This window comes from Parus major, unplaced genomic scaffold, assembly GCF_001522545.3.
Source record: "Parus major isolate Abel unplaced genomic scaffold, Parus_major1.1 Scaffold246, whole genome shotgun sequence".
NCBI lineage: Eukaryota > Metazoa > Chordata > Aves > Passeriformes > Paridae > Parus > Parus major.
Genome location: NW_015379264.1, coordinates 289,271 through 308,534, shown reverse-complemented (window position 1 = coordinate 308,534; position 19,264 = coordinate 289,271). Strand labels below are relative to the sequence as shown.

Sequence of the window (19,264 nt, the reverse complement as noted above, 5' to 3'; positions counted from 1 at the left end):
GCTGCCCTGGGGTGACAGCAGGCCACCAGAGCTCACAGCCACAGCACTGCCGCCTTGCTTTGACTCTGCAGATCTTTCTGAGCATTTATTTTTCAAGGGTTTATTCCTCTACTAAAGCAGGATTAAGATTCACATGTTTGAAATAGGAAGTAAGGCCTGGAAGCCAAAATCATATTTCTTTACTTGAGCATAAAGATTAAAATATAAAAACAGCCATCTGACAGGTTCAAAACCCAATTCATCGTGGAATTTCTGGCGGCAAGACGTGGTTTCTGTGTCAGGTGCTTGGTACCCAGGGAGGGAAGTTTAGAGAGCTCATAATCCACTGCAACACAGCACTAGACATCCAAGGAAGTCATTATTGTAGATGGTTTCCTGGTAGCATAAAGAAGCAGGAGGGAGCCAGGCTGTTCCAGAGCAAAGTTGAAAGCAGTAATTGACTTTTACTCGCTGGGAGAGAAGATGCAGCATGACAAATGGCTTTGTGGTTTGAATCACTACAGGCTGAGCAGAGAGCTGGGGCTGCCCTGGGCAGGAGTGGCCGAGCTGGGGATGCTCAGAGCAGTTTGCAAGGTGTGCTACAAAGCACAGCAGGACTCAGCAGGGGAAGAGAGGCTGGGAAGGGCAGAGAGGAGCTGGCCAGCCCCTGGTGGGTGCCGTGGCCCCTGGGCAGAGCACGGCTCCTGGCTGGAGATGGCTCTGCTGTCTGTGGGCAGGCTCAGGGCACAGGGCAGGTACCAGAGCCCCCGAGGGCACTGACAGGCCTTGGCTGCCCCAAACAGCCCCACTCTGCTCATGGACCAGGAGCTCCATTCAAACTCGGGGCTTGAGCTCTGTTTTAGGCTGGTGTGTCTCCAAGCCCACCTCCTGCTGAACGTCCCCTGCTCTGATCCACACCAGGGCTGTGCCTGGCCACTGGCTGCTCCCTGTGCAGCCTGCTCTGATCCACACCAGGGCTGTGCCTGGCCACTGGCTGCTCCCTGTGCAGCCTGCTCTGCTCAGGTTATGTGGGATGGTGCCCTGGCTGAGGACACATCCAGTGCTGGGGTCACGCTCAGCTCCTGCCTGGGGCAGCATCTCCCCCTCTGCTGCCTCCTCACACAGCACACTTTGCAGCACGTCCTCCTCAGAGGGTGCCTGGAAATCTGCTGAGCTGCACAGGGGTCACCAGACAAAGCCCTGGCCTGTCACCTGGAGGAGAGGTGCCTTCTCCCTACAGCAAACACGTTTCTTTGCTGAAATAATCAGGTATGAGTCCAGTGCTCCTTATTTCACATCATAGACATCTGGGCTTATTCTAGCTCTTGGAAGAGCTGAGCTCAGAAATAATCCAAGGGTCAGTCTTCTAACATTAGGCTGGAATTGTCTTTATTTACTTTTACAGACTCGGCCAAAGCTCAAGGCACTCTAATGCTATGTATTCTTCAGTAAACACAATTAACTGGAAACTCAGAAACACTGATATCATCTTTTCCCTTGGGACTGGTCACTGTGAGCTGCTGTCTCCAGCCAGAAATTCAACTTCCTTTTCCCCCGGGGTTGCAGAGTAGGTGGAAATCCATTTAGCTAAAAGAATAATAAAACACAAGTGAACCATTTTGATGATGCAGCCTAGCTTGGCTTAGGGCAGTGGTCAAAGGGCAGCAAAGCTTGGCCAGAGTGGGAAGGTCAGGGTTGTGCAGAGCCAGCGGGTCCCCGCTGTCCAGCAAGAGCTGGGTGTTTGTCCCCAGGGCAGCCAGGTGGGATTGTTGGGATCAGGACACGCCATGCACCCAACATTCAGCCACAGATCTCCACAAACCTGGAGACCAAAGCTGAACTTTAAACTCCTGTTTTACCATCTGCCCAAAAAACCCTCTCTGAAGGAATGCAGAAAGGCTCTCTAGAGCCTCACCAAGCTCCAAGGCAGAGGCAGATAAATTATATTTTTAGTGGGAGCTCTTCAAAGCAGTGTTTAAGCCCTTCTCCAGGTGATCCAATCTAGTACTTCATGATCTTACAGCTGGAAAAATCTTGTCTGCTGCCTAATCTAATCCTTACTTGGTGTAACTAAGGACAAACATTTCTTGTCCTTACCCAGCTTGGACACACTAATAGTTTATCATCTTCCTCTGTGTAACTGCAGCCTTTTATGGCTGTGATATTTAGGTACTTCATGTATCATTACCCTGTGTCCCTTTGGTCTGCCCACTTCTAGATTGAACAAACTCTCATTCTTCCATCTTACCTTTTAGGTCTGCAATCTGGACCCTTTCCAGTCGGTCTGCAGCCTCCTTGAAGAGCAATACCCATCTTCCAAGCTCTTACTGGATGTCTGAAGGAGGCAGAGCACAGTGATTTTCCCACGTGTAAGAGATGTGTAGCAGAAATATTGAGGTTGAAGTGCAGCCTGAGTTGTAGTGCATGTAAAGAATGGGGAAAAAACAACAGGGTGAGTGAGGATTAAAAGCATGACCTGTAGTGATAAGTGGAGCACTGCTCCCAGAACTGGGTTTCCAGGATGCCATTCCTGGCTGTAAAACTGAAGAATGTGTTCATGGCATGGCCCAAGGACCTGCACTCTGGTCAGATCACAGCACAGACCTGTCCCACCCAGAGAATGCCATGGAGGCTGCAGCAATTCACACACCACTGCTTTTCCTGATGGGCCATCAGGAAAACAAACATGTCCTGACCAGAGAAGCAGATAAATCTCAAATCTGAAGGGTTTAGCCTGTGCTGTTGGTGGCAGGAAGGGCAGTGTGTACAGATTAAGGCTCCCTTTCTGCACACTGTCCTGGTGGCCTTTCACCTCCTGGGATAAAAGTGTTTTCTGTGCAGCCATGTAATGGATTGAAAGCTTCTGTGTCTCATCCATTCATCCTGCACTGACCCCCAGCAGCCTGTCTGTGTTCATGGCACACTTTGCTCTCCCTCCCCTCGTTCCCTGGGCAGGTTTGCTCATGTTCTGAATCTCCAGGCTTTTCCTCATTTCCAGTCTGCAGTTAAACTGTTCCTGAGCTCTGTACACGCTAGGTCCAGCCCTGCCCTTCCATGGCTGCACACCTGGGGACTCTGGACTGGTTGGGAAGGGTGAGAGTGTCCCCAGAGAGGCCCCTGGAGGTACCTGCTGCTAAACAAAGTGTTTGCTTCACTGAATTGCAGACCCTGGCTAGTTAGGCCAGTTAGTTCATCAGTGGGGGCTGGTTGAGATGGTCGTGTTCCTGCACCAGTACTGAAACAGGTAAACTGAAAACACATTAGCAGCTGCAGAGCACAGAACAGCTGGATAAAAATCTGATGGAGTTTTGTCTGGGAATGATTTCCATGCCCTCAATATGATAATACCAGATTTTGGGTTTCAGATCTGTTACTGGCTTTTTGTGATACCAAGCAGACACTGTTAGACTGAATTATTTGCTGCAAGACTCTGTTGGTCCAGGGCTGAGGGCAGAATATCCTGCCCCTCCCCTCTCATGAACAACTCCAGGCAATATATGAGAGGCAAATTGCAGTGGGGGAAGAAAATCCTGCTTTTAGAGCTGTCCCCACTCCCCTTCCTGTGTGCACTGCGTATTACTCCGCGTGACTCATACAGAACAAAGACAAGCAGGGTTTTAGAGATAATTTCTTCAAAATTTGAGCCTACTTTGATCTCTGCTGCTGACAGAGTCCAGAGTGCCTCCTGTACTGCCCTGGTGGGGTTTGGACCAAGTATGCATATACTGGAGAATTTAAAAGCACAGTGGGGTTCAGCCTCTGTTATCCTGGAGCTGGAAGTAAAGGCAGTCTGGCTGGATGTAGGAAAACAGAAAAATACAGCAGAGAACCCACTCTTGTCAGCAGCAGATTTCATGTGGCAAAGGCTCCCTGAGAAGCTCAGCAGGATCCCAGTGATGCACCTTGGAGATGAGAGCACACCATGTGGGTGGCATCACTGACAGACCTGCTCCCTCCTGGTGTCAGCAGCGTGCTGGGAAGTCTGGGGACCGTCCCTGGGGATGTGGCACCAGGCTGAAGATGCTACAGTGGGATATGCTGGCTCTAGGGCAGTTCTCGAGTGGGAGCAGCCCAAGGCTCCATGAGAAATGCCCTGAGCTGTACTTTCAGGGGTTGGGGCACTTTGTGCCTTTGGCCACCCCCTGAGACCGAGGCTGTGTGATGGGGATGCAGCTGGCAGGACAGCTGGCCTCTGTGCCTCCCTTCACATCTCATGGGTCAGAGGCTGCTTCCAGAGGTGCTCGTTCATGCCCCAGGGGAAAGGTCCTGTTTGAGCACAGAAAACACCCCAGAGCTCCCGGGACACGCAGCAGAAGGGCTCTGCAGACCACAGAAACATGCTCAGGGTGGTGCCTTCAGGCTGCTGGAGCACAAGGATCTGAGCAGCAGCGATTAGCAGCGAAACCAGGCGGCTTCAGGGCTTGTTTTGATTTCTGCTCCATCCTTCCAGCCTAAGGCACTTCGCACACATCAGGGAGACGGCTCTGCTCTCACATCTTGCCAAGTCAATCAGTTGCGTAATGTGAAACCCAGGCAGCAGGAACGTGATCAAGTGCAGAGAAGGGACACATCAAACGCTTGATTGTGGCTCTGGGAGGGGTGAGCCAGGCCTCTCTCTACCCAATTTATCTTTCCCAAACTGCCTTTTGGAGCCTGTTTTGCATCAGCTGCCTGTCACTCTAAATACAGCTGGGAATTCAAGGTGGCTTCCCTGGAGCCCTTGTCTACCAGAAGAGGAGGGGTAAGCACCCCCTGAAGCCCCCGGAGCAATTCAGAGAGCTGAAATGAGCCTGGTCCTCTGCACTGTACTGAAATGGGGCAGGGAGTGCTCGGGGGCTGTGCAGAGTGCAGGGAGAGGCAGAGTGTGCTGAGACAGGTGAGGGAGCACCCTGGCCAAAGGGCTCCACCGAGGGATGGAAATGGCCTTTTTTCTTAAGATCAGGCTTAAACTCAGAGCTCCTGCAGCTTTTGAGAGGTCTCTAGGCAGGAAATCTGGTGAGCTGCAAGTAGATTTTTTTCTGTGTGTCCTCCTGCAGCCAGGAGTACTTTTTGCACCATCTGAAGGAGAGCAAGCACCAGGGATTGGAATATCACAGCAGCCTGAGCTCTTGGTTCCACTCCTGAGCCTTCTGCTCGTCTTTCATCACCAAGTTCTTACAGATTTTACAGATCCACAGTGCTAATTCTAATTCAGGGATCAAGCTGCAGATGCACAAGCCCACATGAGAAGGGACAGAGCCTCTGCACGTGGCAGGAATTGCAGCACCCGAGGGAGAGCCTGAAAACAGACAGGGAGTGCTGCCTTGTGGATGCTGACCTAGAGAATGACAGATGCCCATTCTGTCCCGTGAAAGGTTTGGTGTGATGGCAGGGCATCTGCTGAGCCACACATTTTGGTTGAAGGAAACAGGGTTAAAAGAGGGAGAGCAGCAACAAGGTATGTTGAAGGAAGAGGGGGCAAAAAAGAAATCACTCCAATATGAAACCTTCCAGGCATCTGCCACTGTCACAAGCAATTTGCTTCTTTGCCTAACAAACAGCAAGAGCATTTGCTGTTCAAATCATGTCTGGAAGCTGTGGGAGTATATAACGACAGTAAGGGGCTTCTGGGTTTTCCTGCTCCATTTTGAAATTCATCTCTCATCCTTGTTATATTAGCACTATTTTTAGCAGCTCCTACTCAGAATACAAGTGATTCTCCATGATGCATCTTGAGCACAATATGACAGCAAAGATGGCTGGGTGTCACCAAGCTGAAGAATCATTCTGGAGCCCACGTGTGGCACGGTTCTCTTAGAGATCCCACTGCACTGTCCTAAAGCCCTGGGCTTTCAGCTCAGTGACCTCCCCTGCAGGTCAGCAAGGCCGCTCAGCACATGCAGATGCTCCCTCCAGAGACAGCTGAATGTCCCTGGAGATCCTTGGCTGCTGGACAGTGTTCCCAAGGATCATCTTGTCCAGCTGCTGTGGGACATGTCCTCCTCCTTCCCATGGCTCATCTCGGGGCCTCTCCTCACGGAGTTCCCTGCCCTTTCTGCACATCACTGGCTGTTCTTTCCCTTCTCATGGCCCCAGCCCTTCCCATTCCCAGCTAGCGTGTCTCCATCCCATTTCCCAGCCTGGCCCTGCCTCCAGGGGCACCCCAAGGTGCAGGTGCTCACAGGACAGCAGGAATGCAGCCCTGCAGCACAGGGCAGGACGTGTCCTGTGGAGCAGAGGTGAATGCACAGGGCAGCCTGGCCGTGGTGTGCAGCTCCCAGTGACACAGGGAGAGGATGAGCAATCCCAGGCAGGATTTGCTGGCTGATGGGATGTTGGGTGTGCTGGGATGGCCATCCAGTGCCCTGTGTGACAGCCCAGGGTCTGTGTCCTTTCCAGGTGGGACAAGTCCATTAGGGAAATCTCATGTTAGATTTTGGTGGGTGAGGTTTAGCTGGACTGACTGGGACTGCAGCATTATTTCACAAAATGGGGAGCACCATTTGCCACAAACTGCAATTTCTTATGATGAACAAATAAGATAAACACTCTTTACTTATGGAATATAGAACTCTCTGTGCATGATGACAGTCAATTTTTGTCATGACAATACTGAGCATTGCTACTCCTTTCAGTGTGATGCACATCTTTAGAGCTGGCTTGTCTCTCCAGCGATCAGAGACAGTGTCCTGGAGCTGAACATACTCCATCTGAGGATGTCCAACTCCATAATGTGACTTTCTGGCTCCATTTATTACGTTATCCACTGGAGTATCTCCTTTGATTTTGTGCATTACGTCCTTAGGACCACAAGTCCTCTGTGGATGATCATTTAGGATTGCTGCAGCAGGTGTTGGTCAGACTCCTGTGTGACCCAAGTGATCCTGTGTAAGATGAGCCAGTTATACTGGAGGCTTGATTCAAAACACATGTAGAAGCTCATATTTCTTCCCTTCGTGTTAAAACTTATTTCTAGCTGGAACACCAAAGCATGGATGTGCCTTGGGATAGCAGCTCACTGCTGAGCCAGTAATTGCAGCCTTTAGCATCCAGCCTGCATCTGGAGTACCAGAAAGACTGGTTTCAGAAGAGACACTAAAATCTCAGCCACTTGCATCCTGCTGAGGAGTTCAGAAGGATAAAATGTAACAACATGAAGCAATTATTTTTTATTTTTTTTTTAAAAAGCAGAAGTTTCTAAATGATAAGGCATCCAATGTTGTCCCTCTGAGCATCAGCTGCAGGGTACAGCCGTGTACCATATTCCACAGATTTTCCTCACAGCTCTTTCTCTATCTGTTTTTAAAATCTTCCTCTGTGGCACAGTGAAACTCAGGTCTACTCGGATTTTCAGCACTCCTGCAAGAGATATTTTAAATGGCAAGGTGTCCTGACAAAGCAGGGCTCAGCAAGCAGTGTCTGTTTTCCAGAAGGCTCTGCACGTCTGCTGTACAGGGTGAGCAGTCCTGTGGCAGCCAGTCCCTGCAGCAATTCACATTTTCCTGGGGTACCAATTCCACATTTTTGCTGCACTGGATGTTTGCCACTTGCAATTTCATTCCTCTGAGTCACCTCCAAGACAGAGGTCAAGAAACTCCAGGCAAGGATCAATCGCTGTCAGCGTTTTCTCTTCTCCCTGTTTGTGGGGTTTAAACTGGCTGCACATCAGGGCCGGCTGATCCTTTGGATAAGTGGCACCTTTTAGAATTGTCCCTCAGGCTGGGGCCACATGAAGATCTTTTACTTCTTCTCAAGCCAGCCCAGCCGTGTATGCAGCCCGCTGGCATCACAGGGTGCCTTTGAGAAGGCTCTGTCTCTCTGCTGCAGCTGCTTGTCCTCACTTTTGTGTTCCCTTAGCCTGAAATCAGGCTTCTTGCCACTCCATCCACAGGCTTGTCAGATGTCACCTTTTCAATAGCAGCATCCCTTGGGACAGATGTCACCTTTTCAATAGCAGCATCCCTTGGGACAGGCACTGACAGATGCTAGCTGCCTCCAGCTGCCTTTTGTGAGCGGCTTTAGAGACCTCACCAATTAAACTGTGACCCGAGCAGTGAGAGCTTCCCCAGGACACAGAGCCATGGCCTCACTCACAAAATGTGCCCTGGGCTCTGCACAGCTCAATAAAGCTCCAGCTTTTACCCCCTGGCACGGACCTTGTGCTACAGCACCCCTGCTCCTGCTAAGCTGCCACTGCAAAGATAAAAGGGAAGGGAGTGAGAAGGGTCCGTTTAGGACAGTAGATCCCACTACATCTGCAGCAATGAAAGATTTTGTTTTGTGCCTTGTAACTTCTCATCCTGCAGTGCGTGTCTGGCAGAAGACAGCTCACTCACATTGCAGGGCTGGGTTTTTAAAGCTGGAGAACAGGAGCTGCTGCACAGCTGGGTTGCTAGGGTGCAGGAGGCACGAGGAGTGGTTTTGTTGCACACCGTACATAAAGACATCTTCATTTCTGACGCATCAACTCTCTTCCTTCCTCCCTTTATGCCTCCTCCTCCTCCTCCTCCATTCCTTGGGGTGAAGCAGAGGCCCCAGGAGTGAGCGGTGTGTGCTGGCTGTGAGCAGCCGGGGACTGAAGGGCCCCACAGGCCCCACCATGGCCCAGCATGGCTCAAAGGGGCTTTCCCAGAGAAATCAGGCACTGCAAACAGCTCCTGCAGAGCAGGAACACACCCAGAAATGGGGATTTAAATAAACAGCAGCTCGGTGTCCATCGCAAAGACAGCGAGTGTCTCCCTGCCTGGGGCGACACAGCCCTGGGAATGACCCACACGGTCTTGTAGCAGCTAAGGGCCGCTGGCTTGCACTAAGATTCTTGTTGGAACAGGCCAAAGAGCTCTCAGGACAAAGAGTGGTTCTCTCCCATTCATTTTAAGATAGAACCATACTGGAAATAAGCCACACTTTCTGATTTTCCCCACAGCTTTTCCCAGGAGCAGCCGGAAGGCCAGGACTGGGACTGGGGCACTTTTCAGTGGGTTAAGGACGGGCTGGGTGGCCCAGGGATGGTGGTGACTGGAGTTCTGTGGTCAGTGGAGCTCCCAGGGGTCACTGCTGGGACCAGTCCTGTTTAACATCTTTATCAATGATGTGCAAGAGGTGATTGAGTGCACCCTCAGCCAGTTCACAGACACCAGGCTGGGTGGGAGTGCTGGAAGGCTCTGCAGAGGGATCAGGACAGGCTCCATGAGCCAAGGCCAGCTGAATGAGGCTCCTCAAGGCCAGGTGCTGGCTCCTGTGACACGCTCCAGGCTGGGGCAGAGGGGCTGGGGAGCTGCCCAGCAGAAAAAGACCTGGAGCTGCTGGTCAGGAGTGGGTGAACGTGAGCCAGCTGTGCCCAGGCGGGCAAGAAGGCCAAGGGCATCCTGGCCTGGATCAAAAATGGTGTGGCAGCAGCACCAGGGAAGGGATTGTTCCCCCTGCACTGGGCACTGGTCAGGCCACACCTCAAGTGCTGCTTCCAGTTCTAGGGAGAACTTTCTCACTACAAGAAAGGCGCTGGAGCAGGTCCAGAGAAGGACAGTGAAGGTGCTGAAGGCTCTGGAGAACACAAGTCTATGAGGAGGAGCTGAGGGAGCTGTGGGTGTTCAGCCTGGAGAAAAGGAGGCTCAGGGGTGACCTTATCACTCGCTAGCACTGCCTGACAGGAGGCTGTAATAGGGTAGGGGTTGGTCTGTTCTCCCAGGTAACCAGTGCCAGGGTGAGAGGAAATGGCCTCAAGCTCCACCAGGGGACGTTCAGTCAGGACACCAGGGAGAATTTCTTCACTGAAAGGGTGGTTAAAGATCAAAGCCCAGGGAAGTGGTGAAGTCACCATCACTGGAGGTAGCACTCAGTGCTATGGTTTAGTTGGGATGGAGGCGCTTGGTGAAAGGTTGACCTCGGAGATCTTTTCCAACCTTAACGATTTTTCATGATTAGTGTGGTGCCCCAGGAAGGGGTGAGCTGTCCAGTCACAGCTGTTCACCTGCTGATGAGTGCAGGAGCACGATTAGCATGGACAGTAGCAGGCACATTGGAAAAGGTGGTGACATCATTGATACCAGCTGACATGATCTAATGGAAAAAGAGACCTTTTCTAATGAGCTTAATAGTTTTTTCATGAGGAAGTTATGGTGGTGAAATAGATTTATAAGTGAATATGATATGCTATCAATATTTGGCTTAAAGTGTCATAAAATCCATATTAAATGCACTAAAAGTGTCTAAATGAGGCATTTCAAAGTGGTTTTTGTATTGAGAAAGCATCAGTGAACAACCATATGTTGACTGGTTTGTGGTGCAGTGTTATTCAAACTGTCTTAGTGATTAGCAGGAAATGTTTAAAGGGCTGTTAATCAAAATGGATGAGGAGACAGAGATTCGGGAAATTGGAAGGTAAGTTACTCAAATAATAGATTTTCCTGTGGTCTGATGGCCATGGAAAAAGAACAATAGCCAGACAAAACAAAACAAAACAAAACAAAACAACCCCAACCAACCAATCAAATGAAAAAGAAACCCACAAAAAAAAAAAAATCACACCAAAAAACAACACTTAGCAAATCCAATCCAGGAGAGGAAAAAAACTCATTTGGGCTGAACAAGATTCTTCCTTTGACACAAGCTGAAATATTTTTTCTGGGTTGTAACAGGACAAGTAGGCAGCTCAAAACCTTGGGGTTGAAGCAAAGAAAGAAAATACACCTCCCACCTCTCGCTCAGAATGACGAGGAAATTCCAAGCCCTTAGAAAAGACAAAAGGCCTGAGCTGCAGGTGCACATACAGGTAGGACACAAGTGAGAGCACGGGGGAGTTGTCTGGATTGCAGATTTGGTTGTATGAACTGTGTGGAGCTAAGGGAGGTTCCAGAGGAACGTGCTAACGTGTACAGAGCATCCTTTCAGAGGAGAGCAGGCTCACCAAGGAACTCTGACAGCAAACTAAAGCTGCTTTGCCTTCAGGAGCTCCGTCTTGCCGTGTGCATGCAGGGCAGGAAGGGGACTGGGCCAGCCTGGAGGGACATCCACAGAGGTTTCTGTGTGAGCAGCCAAGTTCCCATACTGCAGCAGGGTGACCCATCCCTCCTGCCTGGCTGATGTGGGAGGAGATGGCCTCTCCTCGGGCCACCTCTGGGGGCTGGCCACGGGGGCCAGGCAGTCACACAGCCACTGCAGAGCCATGGGAAAGGACAATTCCCTCAGAGCCTGCTGTGGGACAGTGCTTCTGGCTGGGGAGCCCTGTGGGGCCGAGTGTGGCCTCTCCGTGTGTCTCTTAGGGAGGTCAGGCTGCACTCAGTGCCCTGGGACAGGAAATGTGGCTGCTGCAGTGTCAGGCACGGACACGTGCTGAGCTCATCCATCCCAGCTCAGACCACAGTGGTCCTTCCAGGGCTCTGCTCCCAGCTCTCTAGCTGAATTCACTCAGTCCACACGCCTGCGTGGGTAAGCTGCAGCCCTCGGTGCTGGAAGGGAATCTTACCTGCTACCAGGTGTCCTACAGAAAATATCAGCGGTGGGTGCTTGCACTGGAAGGGTTTTTGTGCAAAGAGTGCTTGGGGATATGGAGAAAGCACTTTGAGAAATTCAGCAGTCCAGATCCCCTGCCCACAGCACTGGGGACACTCACCTGGGCAGGAATGTCACCAAAGTGGCTGCATGTGGAGCCTGGGGGCTTGGGGACCAGTGCCAGCCCGGCTGGTGGCAGCTGTGTGGGAGCTGAGTGGATGTGGATGGCCATGGCAGAGGTGTGCAGTGCTCTGCTGTGACCTTCCCTCGCCCCTCCCCAAGGTGCCCCTGGCTCTGTGGCAGTGATGATGGCTCCCAGCCCCTGCAAGGCAGGTGGGGGAGGCAGCGTGGCCCTGGCCCAGCAGCACATCCTCGCAGCCCTCCCGGTTCCCAGTGACACACAGCAGCGGATCTTCCCGGCCCACGGCAGCTGCTCTGGGATGGGAAGGGAAGGCACTGGGCCGGGAGGGCAGCAGCCTGTGGCAATGGCCACGGGAGCACAGCGCTCCCCGTGCTCCCTGCCTCCTCCCACGGGCTCCCACGGGCTGCAGTGGAGCCCAGGGACACATCCCACGCGCTCGTGTGACGCTCTTCCCTGGCAGGGAAAGCTCCTGTTCAGAGCCTCATCTTCAGCTGCTCGGGATGAGCAGGGGTGAGGAGAGGGGGTGAGGGATGCCACGGTGGGTACCACAGGCCTTTACAATCGTGCTGGCTCCAGAGAGTCCCTGGGTGCCTCGGGAGAGCCCCTGGGTGTCTCAGGAGAGCCCCTGGTGCCTCCAAAGCACCACACACCCCAGGGATGGCCCAGTCCCATCCCAACCCTGCATCCCAGTCCCATCCCAACCCTGCATCCCAGCCCCATCCCAACCCTGCATCCCAGCCCCATCCCAACCCTGCATCCCAGCCCCATCCCAGCCCTGCATCCCAGCCCCATCCCAACCCTGTATCCCAGCCCCATCCCAACCCTGCATCCCAGCCCCATCCCAACCCTGCATCCCAGCCCCATCCCAGCCCTGCATCCCAGCCCATTCTCAGCTCTGAGTTCTCCCCCAGCAGGTGAAGCAAGCCAGGGATGACGTGCCAGGCGTAAAACATGGCATGAGCTGCCGCTTTGCTAGCTGGCAGGGAGGAGGAGGAGGAGGAGGAGGAGGAAAATTTGATGTTGAGCACAGCACAGCCTGTACCCTGGGAGAAGAGGCCTGCCTGTGATGGTGGGAGATGGAAGGGGAGACTTTAGATTGGAGACCAGCTGGAGCAGCTGAGAGGATATTAAACTGCAAGAGCTGGGAAACACAGCTTAGAGGAGAAACAGTGCACAAACCCAAACTCCTCTCATAGGGGCCAGGCTGAGCCAGTCAGTGTTAATGAACTGGAAAAAGGGAAATTTCAACTGCAGCACTTCTAGGAGACTCCATGCCTGGGCCAGGGAGGATGGTCTTAATTGCAAAGCCCTTTAGGCTGGCTGTTGTGATTGCAGTGCCAGAAATTCCGATTACAGCCTGCTCACAGAGAAGTTGGGAAATGCAGAAGGTGACCTGATGTTGTCAACACCATCATCTGAGTGTTGTTACAGCCATGCAGTAAATGTGCTTGCAATCCACAGAGAAGTGTGACATTCCTAAATCCGGCTCTGCAACATTTTGCAGACAAACTGCAGAGTTTTGTGTTCTGCACAGAAGTTCCTTGCCCCAGCAAGCAGCCTTTGGGACCTGCCTGAGCCAGAGCTATAACCTTGCCAGAGAGAAGGACAAGGTTAGAGTTTGCAAACACCTTGATTTGTGTCAGCCAGATGAGCTCTTGAATTGTTTAAATGTCACTGCACAAGTTTGATAGTCAAATTAAATTAATTAGATATTTAGTAAACAATTAGTTACGTTTTTTTCTGTTTGCCATATTCTGCCCTTCGACTTCTCCCCAAAGAGAAGACACCAGAGAGTCCAGGAACCAACTCTGCCAGTGCTCAGCTGCTGCCTACAGATGCACCCAAGTGCTGTCAACTCACCAGCTAAAGGAGGAGGACATTCACTCAGCTGAGGTTTTACACTGCCCTGAGCTGGAGCTGATTTTCAGTCTGAACAGGGCAGGACTCGCAGGCACGTTGCCTCAGGTTTGGCAGCAGCACAGTCACACTCCTACAAAAGCCTATTCCAGTTAATTAGAGCGTTGCCTTTCAGCACAATTAATGATCTGAGAGGATGCAGCGTGCCGAGGGAGGTAAACTCTCCTGGCCTTTGGACTCTGTGCTGCTGGCTGGAGGCTTCAGGGACACAGGAGGGAAAGGCTCATCCTGCAGGTTCAGCAAAGCACCGGGAGGTTTCTGGGAGAGGGATGCAGCAGGGGGTGGTGTGGGCAGGCAGCCTGCTGCTAATCAGGGGCTCCTTTATCTCTCAGCAGGAGCAGGACTGGAGATGCAGCAGCCCATATTCACGGCCGTCTGCCCAAAGCCTTCCCCTCTGTGATGAGGATGGTGCAGGCTGTGCTGAGCTGCAACTCGATAAATATCAGCCAATTCTCTCTGTCCCTAGAGGGGCAAGTGCCTTCTGCACCATCCAAGGGCTGAGGAGAGGGAGCTGAAATCGCTCCCTTCTCCTTGGAGCTAGAGCAGAGCCAGGGCAGGGCAGACACCCCTGCAGGTGTCTCGTGGCTTCATTCTTCAGCACAAAGTACCCTCAGAACTGCTTCAAAGGCTTCTCTGGGCAGGCACAGTTAAGCCTTTTATTTTAATTAACCATCTTTCCTTGGGGATACCAGAGTCCCAAGGTCTGGCTTTTCATTTTGCAAATACAAATGGAGAGAAGGTGTTGCAGTGATACCCATACCTAAGGCAGATGTGCTGCCAACATCCTAAATTCCTTTTTTTCCAGGCATGTACGTGAGCTGTCCTCAGATCTCTGTGCTGAGACATGCACATTTTAATTCCAATAGCGCTTAGCACACCCCACCACCCCGAGCTTTTTTTGCAGCCTCACCAAAAATATATATTCACATGACTCTAGAATAAAACTGGAAAGTCTCATCTGCCTGGGTAGTTCCCTGGTGAATTTACATTCTTCTTTCCTTAAGAGCTCTATTTTCTTCATTTGTTGGGATTACAGTAACCTTTTCTGTTTAAAATTTTTGTCCCTTTTTTGATCCAGGTTACTTTAAATAGCAGAGGAAAGGAAATTAACAGAGGAACCGGCAAAGCTCATCTCGCTTCTCAGAACTGATTCTCTGACCTTTTTTCCTGTCTGTGTTCCCCCCCACCCCACCCCCCGAAAATCTGCTTTTCATCTGCATCATTCCAACCTCCTGCAACAGAGGAAGTCCCCGGAGCTTTTTGAGCCCTTTTAAAAGAATCCCCCTCTGCAGGCAGACACCGAGCTTCGTTTCTGGTAAGGTTTTCAATCTCTCACCCTTTGTCTGTGTTTTATACGTCAGCCTGTTCCTCCTGGGTGGGCAGGAAGGGGCCGGGTGCTGCTGCTGACTCCTGACTGGGTCACCCAGCGCTGCCGGGCTCGCCTATAAAACACAGCGCGGTCCCGCAGCCGCCGCAGCCTCTCCTCCTCCTCCTCCTCCTCCTCCTCCTCCTCCTTGTTTTTCCTGGAATACTCATCCGACCTCGGCAGCAAGATGTGCAAGGGACTCGCTGCGCTGCCAGCCACTTGCTTAAAAAGGTACTGTTTATTTCTGAGCATCTGCTGATGGTCTCGCTAGCCGGAGACACGCTGATGCATTGGGAGGACAGATCTGGCTCTGATTATTCTGCGAGATTAGAGATAAATGATTGCTGAGAGGCTTTTGTGTTTGGGGTTTTTTTTTCAGCTAGAAGCAGAATTGCAGAAAGCTGTGGGATCTCTAAAGCCTTTCTTGCCATCATCCCCATCATCAAATCCGGCGGCTTTTAGCGTTGAGATGTTTTGATATTCCTGTCAGCTGCTTCTGCTGCAGTCTTCGCACCCCTTCTCTCCCTTGACTCCTCTCTGCTAAATTTTCTTGACTCTTTTAATGGGGAAGCAAGGCAGACAGGATGAAAATTAAGGATTATCGCCTGAAATGCATTTCAGAGGCAGAAATGCAGCCTGGCAGGAGCAGGGACCCGTGTGCCAGCAGGCAGGGATGTGGGGCACGCTGGCTCTGGCTGCGGCACCAGCCGGGCTGGGATCGGCCTGAGCCCCCTGGGTGATGCTGAGGGGCCAGGCTGGGCTGTTTGGGGCACAGTGGGGCTGTTTGGGGCACAGTGGGGCTGTTTGGGGCACAGTGGGGCTGTTTGGGGCACAGTGGAGCTGTTTGGGGCACAGTGGAGCTGTTTGGGGCACAGTGGGGCTGTTTGGGGCACAGTGGGGCTGTTTGGGTCACAGTGGGGCTGTAGCCCAGGGCACAGTGGGGCTGTTTGGGCACAGTGGAGCTGTTTGGGCACAGTGGGGCTGTTTGGGTCACAGTGGGGCTGTAGCCCAGGGCACAGTGGGGCTGTTTGGGCACAGTGGGGCTGTTTGGGGCACAGTGGGGCTGTTTGGGGCTCATCACACATTGTGTGGTGCCCAGCAGGACTGTGGCCCTGCAGGACCTGGCTGCAGCCCGGTGTGTGGGATCAGCAGAGCAGAGCCTGCACAGCCCCAGACGTGCCCTCGGCAGCACAGCCTGCCCCACAGCCCAGCACCAGGGGTCTCTAGGCTGGCATGAGCCCTCCTGGAGGGCTGGCACTCCCTTTCAGGTGCTCTGGGGCCTGGAGATGGCCAGGAGGGAGGCACAGAGCTCCCTTCCCATCCAGCCCATCCCAGCTCGTGCGGGTCTCGGGAAGGCAGCGCTGCCTTTCTGCCCACTGGTGCCACCAGCAGCTCTCCTGAGGCTGCTGCCCACAGCTGTGCAGTGAGTTGGGAAAACGTGAGCTGAGACTCAGATGGCTCCCATCTGGAGCATAAAGCTTCCTGCTCATGGTTGGATTTGAAAACAGGTGCTGAAAATACAAGGAAAAAGTGTTGACACTTCCAGTTGGCAGGAACATTTGATGAGGATAAAAAGAAATTTGAAAAAATGCAAGGAAGAATAGTTCATGTCTTTTAAACACCTCTGTGCAGGATTCCCAGGGAAACCCCTCTCTCCCAGCTGTGGGACTGGCTGCAAGCAGCAGTGTCTTGTTCCCTCCTGCTGCCACCCTTCTGCAGACCTGAGCACTCTCCTTCTCCTGGGCAAGGAGCACGACAGCGCCAGGCAGCCCAAGCCTGGCAGCCCAGAGCCCCTCCACGTGTGCCTGGGCAGAGCCTGGATGGTGGTGGTGGTCACAGGCACCCTGCTCTGAAGCAGCTGTGAGCTCCCTTTGCTCTCCCTGAGCGCTGGAGCTGCGAAGGGAACATTTCTGAGGCAAGCAGTGAGATCAGCTATGGCCAGCACGCCTGGCAGGGTGCTGGAGCAGAGAGCAGAGCTGGGAGGATGAGCAGCTACTGGAGCCCTGTGCCACAGCCTCTTGCTCTTTCCCAGGCTGGGGAGAGGGAGAGGAATTTCCTGCTTTAAACTACAGCTGTACCCTGGAGCAGGCCAGGGCTTGTGCCCCTGAGCAAGCAGGAGTGGTTTGCCCACCCCTCAAACTGGAAGGAAACCAAGAGAGGTGCCAAGGACACTATCAGCTGCATATCTAGGAGCTGCTGAGAGGAAATCATTGTCCTGAGCATGCTGGAAGGTGGAACAGAATTAGGGATGAATCTTCAGAGGAGCTTTCCTTGGAGCAAGGGAGCAGCTTGCAGTCAGGGTGGGCTGGTTGTGGTGAAGCTCTTGGCTCATCCCCTGATCTCACCCCACAGTCTTGCTCCAAGCCCTTTGCTGTGTGTCATGGGCTTACTGGGGTGGTCTGCCATGGCCCTGCAGTTCCTGTGGCTGGCTGGGGAGGTGGGGAGGTGGCAGGGGCTGCAGAAAGGATTAGTGAGGGTGTCAGAAGCACACGCTGGCAGCTGGGCAGACCAGCTCCAGGAGAGATGACACACACAGCGTGGTGCTGCTTTTCCATCGCAATATTTTCACTGTAAACAGTCAGAAAACAGCAGCTTCTCCCCCTTTGCCACCTGCTCCCAGGCTGATGACCTCCTCAGCAAGAAGCTGTTGAACAGGAGAAATGACTTCTCTGGCATTGCTGCATCTGTCTAGAAATAAAAATGCACATTATGTGATGAGTGGAAAATCAGCCCTGGAGTCCCTGTCAGTGACCTGCATTTGTGTCACTGAGTGATGCTGGAGGAGCCTGTGCAGTGAGGAGGCTGCAAGGGGAGTGCAAAGTCTTCATCTCCTCCTTGGTTTTTTGCTTTCAGTGCCAAAGACATGAAGCACCGTCTGGGCTTCTTGCTGCAGAAGTCAGATTCCTGTGACTACAGCTCTTCCCAGGGCAAGAAGGAGAAGGTATCTGCAAGCCAGAGGTAAGAGCAGGTGCTGTCACCTGTCTGGCTATCTAATCCCAGACTGGCTGCAGCATGTTGTTTACTCCTCCAGTAGTGTTTCTGCTGCTGCTTCCCAGTCCTTCCTGAGCACCTGTGCTTGGATGTAGTGTGGGAACAGCCCTGAGGTGTTGACAGTCCTGTCAGCTGGCCATCCACACCTGAGGACTCCAATTTCCATGAAGAATGCTGAGCTAGAGGTCCCTTCCTGCCACCACTTCTGTGATTCCATAGGAATGAGCACAGGGGAGGGTGTGTACAGTGTCCTGTGATGGGGAATGATCCATTCCAGACCCAGTGCAACCAGACCCATTGCAGGATCAGCATCCCTGCCTCTTTGAGCTGCATTTGTGCAGTGGTCCACACAGCTGCACAGAGGTGTAGGCACACAAAACAGCCTGCAGCCTGTCAGGGCATCTCTGCTCTCTCCAAAGAGGACTCCAAAGGGCAAGGTTTCCTCCTGGAGCAGATGAGCCCTAGGGTGTTCCAGGATGAGGGAGGGGATGAGTGCAGGAAGTGCTCCCTGTGTGTTTCTAGTTCCCACATTCCTCTCTTGCACATAGCTACTGTTACCCTGACAGGTTAAAGGAATCAGCCCTTTGAGTTATTCCAGCTCTGTGCTCCAGCAAGAGATGCAGCCAGGCAAAAAATAAATATGAATTCCATGGCAATTTTTCCAGGAAAATTCATTTCTAGCCCATGGTTGGTGATGAGGATTGCAACCCCAGATTCCCATGAGTTAGATCTGGGATCCCTGGAGGTATCTGTTAAACAATCTGCTATTTCATTCTCAGTCTCTCGTGTATGCTCTTAAAAGAATCAGGGAAAAAGATTCTCTAGTGGTGCTGAGAAACAAAATTTGTCTTTTCTGCACTCCCTTTTACTCAGGCCTGTGTTTCTCCCTTTGTCTCCTCCTAGGCTTAGCCAAGAGGAAGTCAGAAAATGGGCAGACTCTTTGGAAAACTTGATCCATCATGACAGTAAGTGAAGAGGGCCCTTTGGCTGCCTGCAGAGCATGTGTGCTGTGAGCAGCCCCAGGAGGGGACATGGGACATTATCTTCTGGCTCTTAGGGGCACACAGGAGCTCCCCTGGCCACACAGACCTCGGGGAGGGGTGGGGATCCCTTGCTCAGGCCCAAGGGTCAGTCCCAATGTGTTGTGAATGTGGTTTTGGCCTGCTGAGTTGGAGATATTATTTGTCATTATCTCCCATGCTGAGCCCATGGGAGACTTTGTCTTCCCATCAGCTGTGGGCTAAACTGTTGTCCTTGAGGTTTCCTTCACATTGTTCCCATGGTCTGAGACTCTGTGGAGCGTGCTGGCTGTCTCCTCGAGTCCTCCTGGGAGCTCACGAGCTGCCTGTGTGCCCCTGGCAGGGATGGGGAGCAGGCAGATGGGCCTCCTGTGTGACATC

At 52.4% G+C, this 19,264-nt stretch overlaps 1 protein-coding gene and 1 long non-coding RNA gene across 4 annotated transcripts in view; one reads left to right on the top strand and one right to left on the bottom strand.

Moving 5' to 3' along the window:
• Positions 1-1,371: 1,371 nt before the first annotated feature.
• LOC107198629 lies at positions 1,372-14,953 on the bottom strand. The gene is made up of 3 exons (XR_001519075.2): positions 14,844-14,953; positions 2,228-2,389; positions 1,372-1,566 (listed from the first exon to the last, which is right to left on the bottom strand). It is a non-coding gene; the product is annotated as an uncharacterized LOC107198629 (long non-coding RNA).
• The window catches only part of LOC107198628 (regulator of G protein signaling 4), an 8,898-nt gene continuing 4,071 nt past the window's right edge, over positions 14,438-19,264 (top strand). The window contains exons 1-4 of one of the 3 annotated variants that reach the window (XM_015615737.1): positions 14,438-14,484; positions 14,586-14,822; positions 17,727-17,831; positions 18,768-18,829. In XM_015615737.1, coding sequence (XP_015471223.1) covers positions 17,737-17,831; positions 18,768-18,829 — 157 coding nt within the window. In that variant the 5' untranslated portion in view covers positions 14,438-14,484; positions 14,586-14,822; positions 17,727-17,736. Of the gene's footprint in view, positions 14,823-14,940; positions 15,105-17,726; positions 17,832-18,767; positions 18,830-19,264 lie in introns of those variants that run through there. The other 2 variants (XM_015615736.3, XM_015615735.2) reach the window with 2 other exon arrangements.